Source organism: Pteropus vampyrus, unplaced genomic scaffold (genome assembly GCF_000151845.1).
Source record: "Pteropus vampyrus isolate Shadow unplaced genomic scaffold, Pvam_2.0 Scaffold19, whole genome shotgun sequence".
Lineage (NCBI taxonomy): Eukaryota > Metazoa > Chordata > Mammalia > Chiroptera > Pteropodidae > Pteropus > Pteropus vampyrus.
In genome coordinates this window covers 77,532-95,716 of record NW_011888800.1, presented here as the reverse complement: position 1 = coordinate 95,716, position 18,185 = coordinate 77,532, and the positions used below count along the sequence as shown (strand labels likewise).

The 18,185-nt window shown below is 32.6% G+C and overlaps 1 protein-coding gene and 1 pseudogene across 1 annotated transcript; both read left to right on the top strand.

The window, feature by feature from the left end:
• The first annotated feature begins 476 nt into the window (after positions 1-476).
• On the top strand, positions 477-1,412 carry LOC105288591 (annotated as a pseudogene).
• Positions 1,413-15,182: 13,770 nt separating this feature from the next.
• LOC105288770 (olfactory receptor 4F3/4F16/4F29-like) lies at positions 15,183-16,154 on the top strand. The gene has a single exon (XM_011355141.1). The coding sequence runs from the start codon at positions 15,183-15,185 to the stop codon at positions 16,152-16,154; it is 972 nt and encodes a 323-aa protein (XP_011353443.1).
• The last annotated feature ends 2,031 nt before the right edge of the window (positions 16,155-18,185 follow it).

The following is an 18,185-nucleotide window of genomic DNA, read 5'->3' as shown; positions in this document are numbered from 1 at the left end:
GACTGCAACTGCCACAGCTTTTTCTGGGATCCTTCTTTAGCTTCTCTGACTTGAGGGACAGGTGTGTGTTTAGGTCTGTGGTGAAAGGCCCTGGTTTCTGCAGTACATCCATACCATCAAGGTCAGAGGCAGTGAGCACTGACACTGGTTTTAGTCTGTCGTTGCAGCTTTAGCTCTTGCTTGTGAGTTCCAGTTCATTTTTACTTGCCCCCATTTTACACTGATCTTTCCTTCTTGCCTGCTTGTCTTATGGTCTTCAAACTACAGCATCAGATGTAAAGGCAACAGCCTTACAGAGACTACTGAATCAGCTTCCATGATTATGTAAGGTTAAGTCACTGTCACAAATCCCTTAGTATATTATCTCCTACTGGTTCTGCTTCTCTAATACAACATTGTCTGATATGGCCAGTAATTACAATTTCTTATTTTTCCTATTCTTTCAGGCAAATTTGGAGCCCAAACTGACTGAGACGATGGGGGTAGGAAATCAGTCGGTGATGTCTGAGATTGTGTTGGTGGGACTCACCAGTTCTTTGGAGATGCAATTAGTCCTCTTTCTAGTTTTCTCTGTGTTCTATGTAATAGGTATTTTAGGAAACCTCCTCATTGTGATCACAGTGATCTCTGACGCCCATTTACATTCCCCCATGTGCTTTCTGCTGGCCAACTTCTCCTTTATTGACATGTAGATTTCCTCCATTGCAGCTCCGAAGATGATTTCTGATCTTTTCAAGGAGAGGAAAGTAATTTCTTTCCAAGGCTGCATTGCTCAGATATGATTCATTCACGTTATTGGAGGAACTGAGATGGTTCTGCTCATTGCCATGGCCTTTAATCATTATGTTGCTATATGTAGATCTCTGCACTATCTGATTATAGTGAACTTCAGAACTTGTATTTTACTCTTGGTGGCTGCCTGGATCATTGGAATCATCCACTCATTGATTCAATTTGTATTCAGTGTAAACTTACCATTGTGTGGCCCCAATAAAGTGGGCAGCTTTTATTGTGACCTTCCTTAATTTATTAGGCTTCCCTGCACAGACATTTACAGATTGGAGCTCATGGTCACTTCCAATAGTGGTTTCATCTCCCTGCGAATTTTTTTCATTTCGATTATCTACTATATCTTCATTTTGTTCATTGTTTGGCATCATTCTTCAGGTGGCTTGTCTAAGGCCCTCTCTACACTGTCAGCTCACATTACAATGGTGATCTTATTTTTTGGTTCATGTATTTTTGTGTACTCATGGCCATTTCCCACAGTGCCAGTGGATAAATTCCTTGCTATTTTTTATGTACTTATCATTCCATTTCTGAACTCTGTCATTTACATTTTTAGGAATAAAGAGATGAAGGTGGCAATGAGAATATTCAATCAGGTGCTGAGTTTCAGAAAGTTATTTTAAGTGATTTAGATATCAAGAAAGACAAACATCTCTAACATTTCCTGACCATGCTACAGACATGAATCCAAGGAAACAGCCCCATGAATGCTTTAGTTGCTAGTTTAATTACTAATGTCCAGGATTTTATTAATATGTTTTCTGCCATAACCACGGAGGATATGGTATTCTTTTTTCTTATGCAATGTGATAGTATAGAAAATATTAATATAGGATCATTTCTATCTTTTTACTCCTCCTTGATAAAGAGGATTCTGGACTGGCCTTTTATATTTCTTTTCCTACTCTGTTCTGAGGAGGATCCTCCATTGTCCGATTGATTTTGGGGGTTTGTGACGCAGAATCTGAAGAAAAGTGCTTTGGAAACATGATAAAATTTGCGATTATTAGGGATAGTTTTTCTTTCAGGTGTGTAGTGAGTATGTGAAGAAAACAGGTAAGAGATAAAAGGGGATTTTAAAGAGATGTAGTTGTCTGTCTCTTATCCTTCGATATAAATTGTCCTTCAGTAAATGAAAGCAAGGAGCTAAAGTTCTTCTGAATTATTTTTGAGTTTAAAAAAAATCACATCATCATCCTGAAATTAGATCACTAGGTTGTGGCTTCTTAAGTCTCTCAGCTGTGCATGTGGTAACTATGAATTAAGCCTCCAGTTATTTCAAAAGCCGTGTTGCTGTACTATCAGGGAATTTGAACAATTCGGGGCCAGGTAATGAGCAAAGACCATGACCTATTTAATAATTCTTTCCCAGATCGTGCCAATCCTTGCCTTAATTATATGGAAACCAGCAATCATTCCTCAGTTAGGTAAACTCTTTTTTTTTTTCAGTGACATGGTTATAAGTACAGACTCTTGAGCCAGACTGCCTGACTTCACATTGTACCTTTGCTTTTTACTAACACACAAATTGCTTAACCTCTTTGTGCCTAAATTCTGCCATCTGTAAGATGGAGATAAGTTGAATCATCTGAAATTTGTGATATCTGACTGTTTTTGACTTACAAAAATGGCAGTTCCTTATGGCTAAATGTATCTTCCTCATAAGGTGTAAGGATTGACTGAATTGATATTTATAAAGTGCTTTAAACAATTCTTGGTCTATAGTGCTATATAAGTACCTGTTCAATAAAATTAAATAAAACCTTAAAACTACTTCTTGGTTTGGTGGTCTTCTTCTACACTGTCTACAAATGGTCATTTTCCTTTCTAACTCTATTAATCAGAATTTGATCAATAACTTGCTCTTTTTTCTAACAGGACTAAAATATTTTAAGTGGTAAAATTCCTCAGATATAGAGACTTTGAAATGCTACAATTCAATTGATTTTTCTACGTGTTCTTTCTCTTCTCTTATATTCAAATCATTTTTTTGAATGCTATGCAATAGTTCTATGAGGCTTGTTTTTGTTATCTTTGGTGCTTTTTAATGTGCTGGAAGAAGTTACCAAGCTGACTAGTTATAACACTTTATATAAATAGAAATTTAATTAATTTAAAAAGATATTGAATACTCATTATGTTCTCAAGCCTATGCCAGGAACTGTAGAAAATTGTGTTAGAATTATACAACTCAATTGTAAGAAAGGACAGTGAGTTGCTGAGGCAAAAAATTTCTGCAAGTAAGTAAAAAGTGTGTAGTAGGGTGGGCAGACTCAACAAAAGGGTTTGAATAGAGGAGATTCATGAATTTGTGAATGCTGTGGAATGGAGCTAATGCCCACACTGACCTGTCTTCTGAGGTAAGTACATGCCCTGGAGAGGAGAGGAGCTCATGGAAAGCTCTGAAAGCTAAAGGCAGGTTGATGCCACATCATGAGAGGGGATGGATGCCTATCCTACCTCATTGCATAACCAGGGTCCCTAAAGCCTGAAAAGATTTGGTTCTGCCAGCTTCATTGATCACTTTTCACTATTAGACATTTTGGACTTTCTGTTACTTGACTACATCAAGCTCTTGGCCTGAGACCTGTACACTGGCCCTTTTCTTCACCTGCAGAGTGATTTGTCTGGGTAAATGCAGGGCTGTCTCCTTCTCATCATTCAGGTTTCACCTTTAGGTTTTTCAACTTCAGGAAAAAAACTTTCTACTTAAAGAAGCTCCCTCTTGCTTTTCTACTCCAGTCAATTCTTTGTCATATGCTTTGCTTAATGTCTGCATAACTTTATCTCTATTTGAAAGATTGTTTTGGTAATTATTTTTTGTTTCCCTCACCAAGAAGAGAAAGGTCTATAGAGCAGAAAACATGATTTTTTGTTCTTTGTACCTAGAGAGGTGGCTGACCTATAGTGGGAAGTCAGTATTAGTTTTTGTCCAAAGAGCAATATAAATAAAAGCTGAGAGAAAGAAATGACTCTTCTTTCAAATCAAAAAGAATGGAAAGGAATGGGAAAATCTAGTATATTTAGTACAAATGTTAAAATAGACTTATTCAGAATAACAAAATAGTGGAGTCTAAAGTACATTTGTAGGTTAAATATATTAACCACAATGAAAAAAAGAAAAAAATCACTGAAAATAATTTCTCTCAAATATAACTGTCAAGATTTTGTTATTTCTTTTAGGATTTTCCTTTATGTATTTAAAAAAATTATACAAAATAGGATCACAATATTCTACAATTCATTTAATAATGAAATGTAAATTATTTATTTACCATATTGTTCGTTTAACCATATGATACATAAGTTTTTTCATGCTGATAAATCTACCGCTAGCATGTAGTTCTTGGTGGCTATCTGGTAATTTATTGTATGGATATAGCCATATAACTTTAGTCAGTACTTCATTGCTGACATTTAAATTATTTTCATTTTTTCAATTAAGTTAGTTATCAATAGCTCTGCTATGAAAGATCTTGACATACCTCCTTCTATGTACATGGCTTTGATTACTTTTTCATGACAACTTAATATAAATGAAATTGCCAAAATGTATTGATAAGGCTTAATTACTGTTGCAAAAGTGCCCTCTACAATGGTTGGGTCTATTTAAAATTCCATCACTGGCAGTGAATTAGACCTCCACCTTTGCAAACAATGGATATATAATTAATTTGAAAAAGATAAAAAGGAAAAGAAAAAAAGATAAAAAATTTATCTACTGATGTGGAGAGCAGTTTGTAAGTTGACAAGGTCTTAGCAGACTAGGAAGGCAACCAAGGGTTACTTAGCTTCCACAAATTCCTGCTGAGAACAAGATAGTACAAATATAGCCACTGGCAGATAGATAGGCTGAAGGCCATAAGAAAATGTAGTCTTGGAGAAAGTAGAAGAAACAATGTTGCTATGAAACTGCATAAGCCAGCAATCGTATGTTCCTGTATAAAAGCAGCTTGCAAAAAACTGGACGGTTGTCCATCATCAATGGGCAGTGGACTTTCTGATCCCTGCTTTCTGTCTTCTTTCTTTTCTCATCTCTCACCATTCACACTCAGGTTTATTTTCTAAGGCCACGCTGGATGTGGCAGGATTTACCACTTGCTGAACGCAGCATACTGATATATTTTAAAATTTTCTACTTTTTTATATAAAATATTACATATTTATAAAATGTGTAACACATATTTGAGTTAAAAAGTATAATAAGATAAATACCTATGAGCCCATTTATCATTACATTTACTTTCCCATCCCCTATCCCTTTATCCTGCCTTTCATCCAGAAGTAATCACTATTCTCGATTTTTTTGTTTATGCTTATTTTGCTTTTTTGAAAAATAATTTTATTAAAGAAGTATATATCCATAAATAATATGTTGTTTAATTTTGATCATTTATAAAGTTTATATATATACTTCTTTAATACGTATATATAATTAATCAGAACTCATTAAAAATGAATATATATTTTTAAAGAATTTGTCCATTTCATCATTTCCGTTTTAAAATTTATTGGCACAATGTTTTTTTATAGTTGTTATTATTTTAAAAATGATATATCTATGTCATGTAGATATATTCCCTTCTTGGTTCTCTCTGTCTCTGTCCTTTTCTCTCTCTGTATATTTCGTGGAGCTCTGTCTATCATTTATCTATATCTATATCTATCTATCTATCTATCTATCAATCTATCTATCTATCTATCTATCATCTATCTATCATCTACCTACATATCATCTATCATTTATTATCTATCTAAACAGTTTTATTGAAGTATAATTGATATACAAAGAACTGAGCATATTTAATTTGTACAATTTTATGTGTTTGGATACGTGCAAATACCCATGATACCATTACCACAATCAAAGTAATAGGCATATGCAACACCTCTCAAAGTTTTCTTGTGTCTCTTAGTTTTACTATTTTTTCTAATGGTAAGAACACTTAACATGAGATCTATCCTTTTAACAAAACTTGAAGTGTACAAACCATATAGTTAACTATGTTGTACAATAGAGCTCTAGAACTTATTAATCTAGCATAACTAAAATTTTATATCCATTGGAGAACAACTCCCTATTTCCCAGCCCCTGGAAACCATTATTGTATTCTCTGCTTTAATAAGTTCAACTATTTCAATTTATTATTTTGTATTTATTTATTTACTTATAAATTTATTTTCAATTACAGTTGACATTAATTAAATATTATTTTATATTAGTTTTAGGTGTACATCATAATGGTTAAACATTTATGTAATTTACAAAGAGATCCCCTCTGATTAGTCTAGTACTCACCTGGCATTATACATAGTTATTTCGATATTATCAACTATATCCCCTATGCTGTACTTTACATTCCCTTGATGATTTTGTAACTACCAATTTGTACTTAATCCCTTTGCCTTTTCTACCCATTTCCCCAACTCCCCTCTCATCTGGCAATTATCAGTTTGTTCTCTGTGTTTATGAGTCTGTTTGTTGGTTTTGTTTGTTTGTTTTTATTTTGTTCTTTAGATTCCACACATAAGTGAGATCATATGGTATTTGTCTTTCTCTGTTTGAAATATTTCATTTAGCATAATATCTTCCAGGTTCATTCATGTTGCTGCAAATGGTAAGATTTCATTCTTTTTTATGGCAAAGTAATATTCTACTGTATATATACACCACTTCTTCTTTAGCCAATCAACACTTAGGTTGCTTCCATATCTTGCTATTGTAAATAGCCCTGCAGTGAACATAGAGGTGCATATATCTTTTCAAATTAGTATTTTAAATTTCTTCAGATACATATCCAGAGGTAGAATTACTGGGTCATAAGGTAATTCTATTTTTAATTTTTAAGGAACCTCCATACTGTTTTCCATAGTAGCTGTACCAATATATGGTCTCACCTATAGTGTACAAGGGCTCCAATTTCTCCATATCCTCACCAACATTTTTCATCTTAAAAAAAAAAAAAGCCATCCTAACAGGTGTGAGATTGTATCTCATTATAGTTTTGATTTGCATTTCCCTGATAATTGAACATATTTTCATATACCTCTTGGCCATTTGTGTGATCTTGAGAAAGAAGGAAGAACAAAGTTGGAGGAATCACGCTTCTAGATTTCAAATTACATTACGAAACTACAGTAATTAAAACGATATGGTATTGGCATGCAGACAGACATATAGACCGATGGTACAGAATTGAGAGCTCAGAAATGAACCCATGCATATATGGTCAACTGATCTTTCACAAAGATGTCAAGAATATACAATGAGGAAAGGATAGTCTCTTTAACAAGTGGTGTTGGGAAAACTAAATACCAACATGCTATCAATATCGATAAAAATTGAAGTTGGATCCCTAACTCACACCATACACAAACAAATTTAAAATGGATAAAGATTTAAATATAAATCTGAAACTGTTAAACTCCTAAGAGAAAACATAGGGGAAAATCTTAACATTGGTCTTGGTAATGATTTCTTGGATATAATACCAAAAGCACAGATAACAAAAGCAAAAATAAACGAGTGGGACTACATCAGACTAAAAAGTTCTGCACAGCAAAGGAAACAATCAACGGAGTGAAAAGGCAACTTATGGAATGAAAGAAAATAGTTACAAACCACATACATATCTGACAAGAGGTTCATTTCCAAAATATATAAGGAACTCAAATAATTCAATAGCACAAAACCAAATAACCCAATTAAAAAAAAAATGGACAAAGGACTTGAACAGACTTGTTTTCTAAGAAGACATACCAATATATGCTTTTGTTTTGCTTGATCAAGTTAGCAAGAAGATTGTTTTGTTATTAGTCTTTTTAGAGAACCAGCTTCTGGCTTTGTAGTTCTTATTTACTTTATGTTTATTTTCAGAATCTTTGATTTTTGCTCTTCTTCATTCTACTATCTCTTATTCATTTTTAACTTCTTATGTTGGAAGTTAAATATTTAATTTTTTCACTTTCTTCTTTTCTCATATATGCATTTCCACTGAAATACATGTTGGCTTTCATACCCCACAAATTCCATTCTAAGTATTTTTAAATTTCCACAAATTTTCACTGAAACAAATATTATTTAGAAGCTTTAAAATTTAAAAGTGTATAAGACTTAGGGAAAAATCTTTTATAAACTTAAAACTTGTTAGTATTATGGTCAGAGTCAGGTCTACCTGATATTGATTCTCTTGGTCAGTTTTTGTAATTGCTCCATGTGTGTTTGAAAAAAAAATGTGTATTCTTTAATTGTTGGGGGTGGAGTTCCATATATTTCAATTAGATCATGATTGTTTCTTCAATTGTTAATATTGTTCATAATTGTTCCAATCAATAGTATTGCTATTTTATTGTCTACTGGACCTATAGATGGTATAAGAAATGTACTGGTTTTCCATTATGTTGGAAAATACTGTATTTAATCCATTTTTGCTTTATATAGTTTAAAACTATTATATTAATTCATACAAGTTTTAAATGTTTCTGGTGAACTGAATTTTATTTTTAAATGCAGTCATACTCTTCTCCTAGTAAAGCCTTAATATATATTTTCTGATATAAATATAGCCATGTTAGTATGATTTTTGGTATATAAATTTCTTATTATTTTACTTTCACCTTTTCTGTATCCTTATGTTTTTAGGTATGTGTCTTGTAAGTACCACAAAAATGAATTTTAAAGTTTATTTTGACATTCTCTAAAAATATGCAGAGCCCAGACAATAGCTTTACTTCATTGAATTCTTATAACAGCTGTTGAGGCTGTGTCTGTGAGGGATGAACCATTTGGATACACTGATTGATTGTAAAAATTATTCTAAAGATATCGGAAATAATTATTCAAACATTTAAAAACAAATATTTATTAAATATTGACTACATGTTCTGCATTGTGCACCATTGTTTGCTTGCCTTTATAGATTAGGTTATGGCAAGGTGTGGTGGTGGTGTTGGAGCTGATCCATTGTAATTCTTTTAAAGAGTTAATACAAGGTAATAATACTTGAAGAATAATAGTAATAATAGAAGCAGAGAAAAAGATCATAGGATTATGGAAGAAAAGTATAAGAACTTCTTTTATTACATGTGGTCAAGGAAGTCTTTTTCTGAAAAATGTATATTTGTTTTAAAACTTTCTGACATAACAATTCCTCTTATACTCTAGTAATTAATACCTTATAACTTGACAATACTCTAATAAAAAATTTCTCTTGTCTAGTCCTGTGTTTTGGGTCTTGTGGGACTGTGAAGCATCTAGAAAGCCAAAATTGCTGAAGTAAGAGATAGCTTTATGTTTTGTGGTTTCTCATTTTCTGTTACCTCCTTATTTTCTTTGAAGAGAGTGTTTTTTGCCATGAAATCTCTAGTTAGTACTAGGGTAGAGCAATACTTTTTCTCTTTCCAGCTGCATCTCAAGCATTCTAAAGTATGGATTTTCAGGTACTTCTATTAACTCATTTTAAAGCAAAAATATTTCTGTGCATCCATCTAAGGCACCATTAAATCTGGTACCCAGAGATACTTTTCTTTCTTCTGTTCTTTTGTCCTTTTTATTCCCTGGGTGAAAATCAGTATGGACTCTGTGGTATAATTCTCAGGAAAATCCAATCAAGGGAAGGCTGGCTGTTCCCAAGACTCAGCCCCATCATTTGGTCACTAATATTCAAGTTGCTAATTAGAATCATTTTTACTTTAGAAAAACAATATTAAGCTCTTTGTTTTGGAAAAGTTTACAATCTCAGTCAAAATATGAAGTTGTCTTCCCCTGAACATAGAAAAATGTTTCTACTTCAAGTACTATCATGTAAAACATGTAATACAAATGTTTTACTATTTAGCAGACTGAAGATTAATCCACCCTGTTCATCAGTTTCTCTCCTATGATTGCTCAGTAATTATTTCTATTTTTAACCTAATCTACAGTTTAATTGTTATTCAACATAATTGTTACATATGTATTCTGAACAAGGCACGAAGAGGAGTAAGCTCTGGCTTTTGTTCAGGGTATTGGGGAAGACATTTTTTGGAGGAGACAACACTAAGCTGGATTGTGAATGAAGTGTGGGATTTGGCCCAAAATAGGGGTGCTCCAGGAGGAGGAAACAGCATGATACTTTCATCTTTTCTATTTCGTATTCCCTTATATTCCCTTATTCCGTATTTCCTTTTAGTTTTTCATGGTAGATAAATTCCTAAGTAATGTTTTCAGTTTCTGTGTTTTATAACTCCCAATATCTGTCATTTGGTTCTCAGCATCCATCAAACTAATTCTTATTTTTCTCTTTCGGAAATTATATCTCTCATATGATGGCAGCTTTCTATCTTCTCACAGAATTTGGAGGGAATTGATCTACTGTCTGAGGAGAGTAGATTCATTTTGGTCTAACTCAGGTAAGAAAGAGTTCTGGTTCCTACTGCCTTTCTTTGCAAATAGTATTGATGACACTTTCATCTTTGAGTGTGTGCCATTTCCAGGTCTCAGAGAAGATTCATCTGTGTTGTTTTTTGACCCAACACAGATGAAGCAGACAGTGGGATATAGTAAGCTATAATTCTCATGTGAAAACTTCACCATAGGGAACTAAGATCAGGTATAGGCAACATTTCAGAGGTTGAGTGCCAATTTTTTGATGTTTCTTCCTGGTGTGCAAGGAAGGCAGGTTGAGGGTGAGGGAGTTGTAGTGGTCTGGAATAGTCCAGAAACATGGAATAGTTAGGGACATCTATAACTAAAATAAAAATATGAGAGTTTAATTGATATAAACTCAGGTAACTGCATTGATTTCTTCCTAACATCTCATGTAGAAGTGGCTCAACATGAAATGATTTAATTGAAAAGGATCTGGAAAGGCTAATTCTGGAGGCTAGGAATTTAGAAGAGACTACATCTGGGGAAAGATGACATAGTGGTCATCTTTGGATAACCCCAGAACAGTATGAGGGTTACTTTGGTAGTAAAAGCTAATTCATCATGGCCTTGAAGTTATTTTTGACTTTAAGTTGTCAGTGACTTACAGAGTAGTGAAGAAAGCCTGTACTCTGAGGTCAACTTGTATTTTAATCTAATATGTAAATTAATATTTTTCTTTAAAGTGAAATACATGTGTAAAATAAAAAGTTTATAAAAGTATAAAGAAGAGAAAAAAAATCACCCATAGCCTCTTCATAGAAAGATAGCAACTGTTAAAATTTCAACATTTTCTTCAGGTACTTTTTACATTTGCTTGCATGTCTACAATTACTGCAAGAATTGGGTATGAACTGACACATAGCTGTGCAAAATTAGGCAGTTCATTTAGTTTCTTTGAGTCCTTATTTTCTAATCTGTAAAATATAAATATCTTTCCTGTACTCTTCCCTGGCTATTGTGCAACAAAAGATATGAAAGTATTTTAGAGGCTGTAAATGTTAAGAAAAAAGCAAATTAATGTTTTAAATTTTGGTATTTATATTTTGTGAGAAATGATTACTAAAACAAGATAGAAAACATAGCAGCATTATGGCAAGACAGAAATTAAAGTAATTGTCTTAGTTGCAATTATGTGAGAGAAAAGGAATATTCTCAATTCAGATGAGTTTGTAACTCATATGGCTAATCATGAAGACTAATGATATTCTAACATACAGTATCTTTATTTCCAAGGAATATACTACAGCAATAATATATAAAATTAATATTGTTATGATATTAATATAATATTGTTTTCTAAAGCCAACATGAGAAGAGAATTTACAGATGCAAGACTTATAAGATTCAAGAAATAATTGCATATTTATAATTTGATAGACTTCTTAAGTTTTATAACTAAAATTCATTAACACATTAAGGAACTAGAAATAATGTGTAGATAGTGAAGAGGATCAGAGAACTACTAATATGTTAAAAAGAGTTGAGAAACCAGATGCCATTAATAATAAAAAGTGTTTGTTTACTCTGGATATCGTAAGATTAAGGAGAGGTATAATAGAAAAAATTATATGGGTGAGTCACTGATCAGTGGATTTAGTTTATGGCTCCTTTTCACTTGTGTATAAAAGATCAATATCTGGTGAGTAGTAATTTCCATCTATACTGAGGATTTAGCAGAGGTAAATGATCCTAAATAATCATCCTAAGTAAATTAAGCCTGAGGATTTTGAAAGAAGTGAAGAAAACCACTTATGAAATCCTCAACAGGATGCCCAAAGCAGGTTTTAGAATTCACACATTTGCGTGTATTTAATGTTAAATTTTGCCCTGTGTATTTAGTCATGAACTGATCACCCCGATAAGTCTAGTACCCATCTGACACCATATATAGTTTTTACAATGTTATTGACTCTTTTCTCTGTTCTGTACTTTACATCCTCATGACTGTTTTCATATTTAGCAATTTGTACATCTTAATTGGGTTTTTATTTTTAAATTCTAGTTCTTGTTTTGTAGAGAAAATTTTACTTGTCTTCAAGATCAGCCTTTACTGTGATAGGAAGTATTTGGGATGAAATTAATTCTAAGCTTGGAGCCTTAAAAAAAAAAATCAAACTTTTAAGTCAGTTTTTCTTTAATCATTTAATCATAAAGCAATAAAAAATATATTGTTATTGCGAGTTATAGTTTACTTCAAACCCCAATGGCATGATATTTATTTGACAGATTTTTTAGGCACTTTTCTATGGTCAGGTTATTATTCCAACAACATTTAACAAGGAGTTTATCTCTATGTACTAGGTGGTATTTACAGCCCTGGAGAGATTAGAGAATGAAAAATATCATACTAGACTGGATCTATTGAATGAATCTTGGAATGAGATGGTTGATATAAATGTCTCTGAAGTTTCATCTCAAATATAATTTATGTGTGTAAAGCATATATTAGGTAAACATGATATTAGGTGGATGTTGGCTATAGGACTGCTGAAAGAAGTAGATGTTAATTTCAATAAAAAAATAGGCTGTAAAGGAATTCATGAGTAATATAAACAAGATCCTTTGGAGCTGAACAATTCATATGAGTTTAAACAGAGGATGATTAGTCTTCAAATCCAAATTTGAGGCTGGAAGGTTAGGTACAATGGATATCTTAAAGCACATAAGGTAAAAATAATGAGATGGAAATTATGAAGAAAAACAAAAAAAGGAAGATAAATTCAGGAGGCATAATATGACAAGTAGAAGTTCGTGAAAGATAAAAAGAAACTGATTTAATTTACATGGAGAGAAGAGGTGAGAAAGAGAGAAAAGTATTTTGAAGATCTTATCTTACTTGGTGTAGGGGAAAGCAGGAAGGAAATAAAACATATTGGTAGGGGAAAAAAGTTGGCATCTTATTTTAAAATAAGAGAAGAAAAATGTGTCACTGGAAAAGGGATGATAAACATGAAAAATATAGAAAAGTATAGCAGCACTTCCATGTTAATAAGGGGAGTGGTGATGAAATGAATATTAACTTAATCAAACCAGCAAAAATTAAATATGAAAAAAGTTATCACTTTTTGTTGATAACATCATTGCAAACCTAGGAAATCCAAGACATTTCAATAAAAAACTATTATATCCAAATAACAGAATGTAGTAAGGTGACTTTATATAACAGACAAAAAGAAATAACTTTTTTAGCAAGAATAATCTAGAAATGGAGATGAGAAAAGGTATTCCATTAATAATGCCTCCCCAAAAAACTATAAAACACATAGGAATAATTTAAACAAAGAGAATAGAATATATACAAAAAAAAGGGCAAAATCTTATTGAAGGACATGAAACAAGGTTTGAAAAAATGGATGGATGTACTATGTCCTTGAATGGGAAGACACCATCATAACAATGCTACTTCATTCAAAGGTAATATATAAATTTAATGCAATTCAAATCAGAAATCCAGTGGAATTTTTTAGGGGGATTGGATAAAATTATCTTAAAGTTTATATGGAATGATATATGCTCTAGAATAGCCAAGAAAGTATGAAAAAGAACAGTGAAAGAGGGACTTGCTTTATCAAATATAGTGACATAGTATAAAGCTACTGTTGTGAAATACTCTGATATTTCTACAGAAACAGATAAATATATCAGTGGAAACAAAATGAATAATTCATAAATTGTTCCCAAAATATTTGAGAATTTATCATAATGCAAAAATGGTAGTTAAATTCAGTGGGGGGAAAGAACAGGCCATTTAACACATGGTTCCATTACAATTCTACTCTCCTGGAAGAAATTAAAGTGGACTTATATTTTAAAACATATACAAAAATAATACAGCACAGTTCAAAATAGAAAGCACAAAATAATAAAATATTGAAAGAAAATCTAAGGTGTGCATGTATGATTCAGGAGCAAGGGCGATCCTGACTAAGACTAAACTCAGCAGCTATAAAATAAGTAATAGCTGTATTTAATCATATAACAATTAAAAACTTGGGTATAGCAAAAGAAATCACAAACAAAAGTAATAGATAATTGACTTAGAGGAAATGTGTAACAAATTACAAAAGCTGAATATCTAGAATATAAAAAGAACTCATAAATTGACAAGGAAAAGCACAGTAGAAGATACGAAAAGACATGAATAGACAATTCACAGAAGAGCAAATCCAAATTGCAAAAAAATACATGTTCAAATTTATTGGTTGTCAGGGAGATGAAAATTAGAGCAACAATGAACTATCACTTTATACCTAAAATACTGGCAATGATTTTAAAAAGCATTAACATTTATTCTTGTGGAAATGTGTGTTGTTACAGCCTCTTTGGAAATCAATTAGACAGAACTAGTAAAATTAAAAATATATGTACTTTGACCTAGTGATCCTACTCCTGGGAATCCATGACATAGAAAGAAGGGCATTAATATATAAGGATGTATGTATAATGATATTTATTTGCAGCATTGTCTGGAAGGCCCCAAAAACTTGAAACAAGGTAAATGCTTATTAATAGGGAAATTAGTAAATAAATAATGGTCTACTGACACTGTGAATATTAGGCAGTCATGATAAAGAGTAAAATAAAGCACCTCTCCAGACAGTTCTCTGTGCTTTTTTGCACATATTTCCATTCGTTGGCATATCTGAGTATAGAAATTAGGAAGTAGAAGTCTATTTTCTGATGTACCTTTCCTTAAATTCTTAGGCGACTTTGCCTATATTTTCTCTTCTTCATTATACACTAAAGTCCAAACTAAATTTGAGGCACATGATTAAATGATATCAAAGATTTAGGCATGAAAAAATTTCTAGTGCTGGTTCTCAAGTTACTACAGAAACTTGAAGTAACTGTGTGCAACGACAAAGTGATCTTTAGTTTATGACATTTGTGTAACTCTATAGCCAGGACTTTCAACTTAAAAATTGTGTTTCCTCTCTCTTCCTCTTTTCAGGTAACTTCAGGGTCAGCTTAGCACATGAAGTTGATGGATGGAAGAAATCATTCAGTAGTGTCTGAATTTTTGTTGTTGGGATTCACCAGTTCCTGGGAGATTCAGATTCTTCTTTTTCTGTTTTTCACAATATTTTATATAGCAACTATACTAGGAAATCTTCTCATTGTGCTCACAATCATCTCAGACCATCACTTACATTCCCCCATGTACTTTTTACTGGCAAATCTCTCTCTCATTGACGCAGGTGTTTCCAGCATTGCAACCCCAAAGATGGTTTATGACCTTTTCAGAAAACATAAAGTCATCTCCTTGAAAGGGTGCATAACTCAGATGTTCTTTATTCACACTGTTGGGGGTACAGAAATGGTATTGCTTATAGTCATGGCCTATGACCGATACATTGCTATCTGTAAGCCCCTCCACTACCTGACCATCATGAACCTAAGAATGTGCATTTCTCTTTTGGCTGTTGCTTGGACCATTGGATTCATACACTCTGTGGCTCAACTGGCTTTCGTTGTAAACTTACCCTTTTGTGGTCCAAACAAAATGGATAGCTTTTATTGTGATTTTCCTCGGTTCATCAAACTTGCATGTACAGACACTTATAGATTGGAGTTTCTGGTCACTGCCAACAGTGGTTTCATCTCCATGGGTACTTTCTTTATCTTGATTGTATCTTACATCTTCATCCTGGTCACAGTTCGCAAATACTCTTCAGGTGGTTCATCCAAAGCCCTTTCCACTCTCTCAGCTCACATCACTGTGGTAGTATTTTTCTTCGGTCCTTGTATTATTGTATATGTGTGGCCATTCCCTACCTTACCCATAGATAAGTTTTTAGCCATCTTCGATGCCCTTATCACACCGCTTATGAATCCTATTATCTATACATTTAGAAATAATGAGATGAAGGTGGCAATGAAGAGACTGTACAGTAAGGCTTCAAGTTTTAGGAAGCGTTCTTTTATGAATGATCCAAGAAATTCAGATTCATCTTGACTTTTTTTGGGTATTAGTCACTTTAATTAAAATTTTCACAAATCTTTCAGATTAGTAACTGATTTCAATATGCATTGTGAAATCTCTCATCAAGGATTCTGTTCTGATCTGGTTACTTTTTCCTAGTAATCCTTGCTCTAATGATCCTGAAAATATCGAGGAGGAGTAAATTCAGCCTTGGAATGTAGTGTCCTTCTTATTTATTATTGAAGACTTCAGTGAAAGCTGAAATCACACATACTGAGCACATTTTCCATTAAAGCAAAATGTTGTATATTCTTCTCTTTGGTAGTGATTTTCAAAGACATATCTCCTCTAATATAACTTCTAATCTACATATATATCGATATTCATGCCCTCTAAGTTTCTCAGTGTCTATATACTTAGAAAAATAAACAAAACGAAGACAATTGCCTAGGTAGTTTTGAGAATTATTTGAGGCTCCCAACAACTGGATTTGCCCATTCACACTCAGATTTAGTTAGCGCTAAGATTTTTAGATTTAGAGAATTGAAAGGTGAAATTTAGGATAAATGATCGAATGACAACTCAGGAAACTAATATTATTAGTTAATCAAATGTTCTGAGACCAGAAGATGTAAATTCTTACACTACTCAGTGTGTATAGTAATTGTGTTTTACTCCCATTATTTCCTAAACAATAGTCATTATTTTTTTATATGTCAAAGAAAACTATGTGACTGTTAAAAATATTATAAATGGATTTAATATTTTGAAGCTGAAAAGAGGTGACATTTGTTTATATAAATGAATAAAAATGAAAAGATTTCTATATTATGTGAACCTGGTTTATAAGTAAATAAAAAGCAAATAAAAAGTGTAGACATTACAAAAGAAATTTTATTACAAAATTGTCTATAAATGAAGATATATAAAGCTATAATGAAGAAATGTGTTAAATTTTCCATGTGATAAAATATATTACACATACTTATTTTTAAAAATATGTTGTTCAGGAATAGTATAAATAACTATTCAAAGAGTATCTGTTCTTTCTGGGTTACCAAATGAACAGGGGTAAGGGTTGAGTAAACGCATTATAAGTCACATGTAGGTTAGGTAACTTGTTATGAAACTGGCCAGCCATCCGTGAGCATCCAAATGATCATCAGCAACAATAGTTAGTAAAAGATGAGAAGAATAATGTTCAAGGCTGACAATGTTTTTGATAAATCTTTACCCTCTCCCCTGCACAGATTTGCCAGGAAACCTCAGGTAAAAAATCAGATCCTCTCAAGCTGGAGGAAAAATGTGTTGTCACTTCTCTATTGTAGTTCTTGCCTTCATGTATTAAAATTTTTCATCTTATTTTTTAAATTGAGATATAATTGACATATAATGATTAGCTTCAGGTATACAACATACTGATTCAATATTTGTATATATTGTGAAATTATGATTATAGTAGTCTAGTTAATATCCATCACCACACATAGTTATACATTTTTTTTCTTATGAGAACTTTTAAGATCTATTCTCTCTTTTTTTTAGAGTAGGTGGAGGGGCTGCTTTTAAAATAAAATTTATTAGGGTGACATTGCTTAATAAAATTGTATGGATTTCAAGTGTACAATTCAACAATACGCCATATGTACATTGCATTGTGTGTTCACCACCCAAAGTCAAATCTCCTTCTGTCACCATATATTTGACTCCTTTTTAATAATGGATTAACCTCTTTATTAGTTTCCTATGGCTAATGTAACAAATTTGTATAAACTTAGTAGCTTGAAAAATAGGAATTTATTTTCTCAGAGTTCTAGGGGCCTGGAGTCCAAAATCAGTTTTATTGGGCTGAAATAAGGGTGTCAGCAGGGCCATGTTCCCTCCAGAAGTTGTAGAGGAGAATCCCTTTCTTTCCACTTATAGCTTGTGGTGGCTATAAGTATTCCTTAGCTTGTGATAGCATCATTCCAATCTCTGCTTCTGTGGCCACAATTGCCTCCTCCTCTTCTATCTCAAATTTCCTGTTGCTCGTCTCTTATAAAGACACTTCTGACTACATTTATA

Bases quoted from the DNA above. Each gene is read 5' to 3' on its own strand.
- LOC105288770 (XM_011355141.1), top strand. From the start codon at position 15,183: ATGGATGGAAGAAATCATTCAGTAGTGTCTGAATTTTTGTTGTTGGGA.